General features: G+C 47.7%; 1 protein-coding gene across 1 annotated transcript in view; it reads right to left on the minus strand.

Annotated features, from left to right (window-relative positions):
* The window catches only part of atp8b2 (ATPase phospholipid transporting 8B2), a gene marked incomplete in the record, with an annotated part of 86,377 nt that overhangs the window by 28,442 nt on the left and 55,435 nt on the right, over positions 1–2,500 (minus strand). Inside the window, 3 exon segments of the mRNA XM_055924996.1 lie at positions 52–275; positions 908–1,091; positions 1,814–2,078. Coding sequence (XP_055780971.1) covers positions 52–275; positions 908–1,091; positions 1,814–2,078 — 673 coding nt within the window.

Consider the following 2,500-nt stretch of genomic DNA (forward strand, 5'->3'; position numbering starts at 1 on the left):
ACCCCTCACCTCTAAACCACCGTTCCTGATCCCTCACCCCTGACCTCTCACCTGGGCAGAGAAGCCACAGAAGAAGCCGAACCAGAAGTGCACCATGGTGAAGGCAAAGTTCTTGTAGAAGAAGTAGCAGAGGAAGCGACACATGCGGAGGTAGGACCAGCGTCCGTGGACCAGCAGCAGGCGCTGGAGGAAGCGGAACTGGGAGAAGGAGTAGTCAGACGCCAGCACTGCCTGGATGCCCTCCTGACCACTGATGCCCACTCCTATATGAGCCGCTGGGAGGGGGGGAGAAATACAGACACTTCATATAGGATATAGGAGAGGAGACAAGGACAGGGAGTAACTGTAGACAATTGAAAAGTGTAATTATCAGGGGTGTTAGTGCTGGGCTGGCACAGAAGCCTGCTATGCTCTTCCCTCAGATTCAGGTTTGGTAACCAGTCAACAAGTTGAGTAATCGCTCACAGGTTGAGTAATGTCCAGAAAACAGGATGTGAAACCACATGGACCTCTCCTCCCTCAGAGGCCTCCTCTCTTCTGCTTTTCATTCACACACACACTCACACACTTGTATGCGTGCACACAAACATACACACACGTGCATGCATGCATGCATGCACACACACATACATACACACAATTGTGAAAGGCATGGTGAGGCGTGAGAAAAGAGGACGTAAGGAGAGAGAACTACACACAAACAAATACAGTGGGGATTCTGGGGACTTTCCATGACATTACAAATAGACTGTGCTGCCAGAGCACTTTGCTTCAATATATCTCCTCGTTCCCCTTATCTCTCAATTCTTCCCATCTCTGTCATCTTTGCCAAGCACTTCTGTCACTCTCCTTTCCTCCAACCCTCCTCCTCCATCCTCTCCTTCCTCCCTCTCTCTCTCTAACTTACTCTTGATCATGCTAACATCGTTAGCCCCGTCTCCTATGGCCAGGGTGACAGCTTTCTTGTGTTTCTTGATGAGCTCCACCACCAGGGCTTTCTGTAGAGGAGTCACCCTGCAGCAGATCACTGCTCTACAGACACACGCTGTTGACACAAACTCCCCCTCCATATCAGCCTCCAACGCATGGGCCTGACACAGAGAGAGAGAGAGAGGGAGGGAGGGGGGGAGGGAGGGAGGGAGGGAGGGAGGGAGGGAGAGAGAGAGAGAGGGAGGGAGGGAGGGAGGGAGGGAGGGAGGGTAAGGGAAGGAGAACTTGTTTGGATATTTTAGATTTGTTATGAGCGCCATGTTGACATGTTTTCTATTGCACAAGTAGTGTGTCCAGTGTCGTAGTGTTTGTATATCTAATGAGTTATATATCCCCTAGATTACTAAGGCAGCTGTTTTGAAGCCACCATCTTGGCATCTTGGCCAACGCGGCTCCCTAACCAGTGTAAAACACATTTAGGAAGGTAAAGAAATGCATTTATTAATTTCTACATTTGTTTTTGTCATGTTTATTCTATTACAGACACCTTAATGCAGACTTTTAAATTATATTATGTGAGATAAACATAAAAAATATATATATAAAAACAAGTATACTTTTTAAAAAGTACTAATTTTACTGTCCCCACTTCAACAAAAACACTTAAATACATGTAACTTTACCTTGAAAAAATGTACAACTTTAATTTTGTCCATTTAATTGAAATACTGTACAATTCCATTCATTCCAATGGAGGACTGCTCCTTCTGGGCAGTGCCAGTATGGCTGACCAGTGGCATCAAAGCCTCTCGTTGGCCATTACATAGCAACAGCAATCCAGGGCTTGTATACATCATTGGTCTGAGTGTGTGTGTCGTCTCACCAGGCTATGTCCGTTGATGACGAGGGCGAACTCTCCAGATATGGAGTCTAGCGTGGTTGATGAGGGGGGTCGAGGGGCGGGAGGGTCAGGGGGAGGGGGACATTGCTGCTGTTTGTCCCCCACAGAGGGCCACTCTCTCCCCTCTCCTCCCCCGTCCCTCCCAAACCCATTCCCCAGAGAACAGGCCTCGCCCCATCCCGCTATCCCCTCCTCCTTTCCTCCCTCTCTCGTACGGGCAAACTCTATCATCCTCTCCCTCGCTCTCCTGAAGAGAAAGAGAATGAGGGAGGAGAAATGACAGGACAGGACAAAGAGATGAGGGTGAATAGTTGATTAATACACTGAACAGAGAGTGACAGAAAGAAAGAGACAGAAAGAGACAGCGAGAGAGACAGAGAGAGACAGAACGAGAGAGACAGAAAGAGACAGCGAGAGAGACAGAGAGAGAGAGACAGTGTATGTGTATGTGTATGTGTATGTGTGTATGTGTGTGTATGTCTCACCCTGATAGATGATAGAGGGAGGAATAGCGAGATAGATGAGAATAGCGAGATAGACTCACAGATAGATAGATGGATAGAGGGAGGAATAGAGAGATAGATGGATAGAGGGAGGAATAAAGAGATAGATGGATAGAGGGAGGAATAGAGAGATAGATGGATAGAGGGAGGAATAGAGGATAGATGG

The sequence above is a fragment of the Salvelinus fontinalis genome, chromosome 6 (assembly GCF_029448725.1).
Source record: "Salvelinus fontinalis isolate EN_2023a chromosome 6, ASM2944872v1, whole genome shotgun sequence".
NCBI classification, from domain to species: Eukaryota; Metazoa; Chordata; class Actinopteri; order Salmoniformes; family Salmonidae; genus Salvelinus; species Salvelinus fontinalis.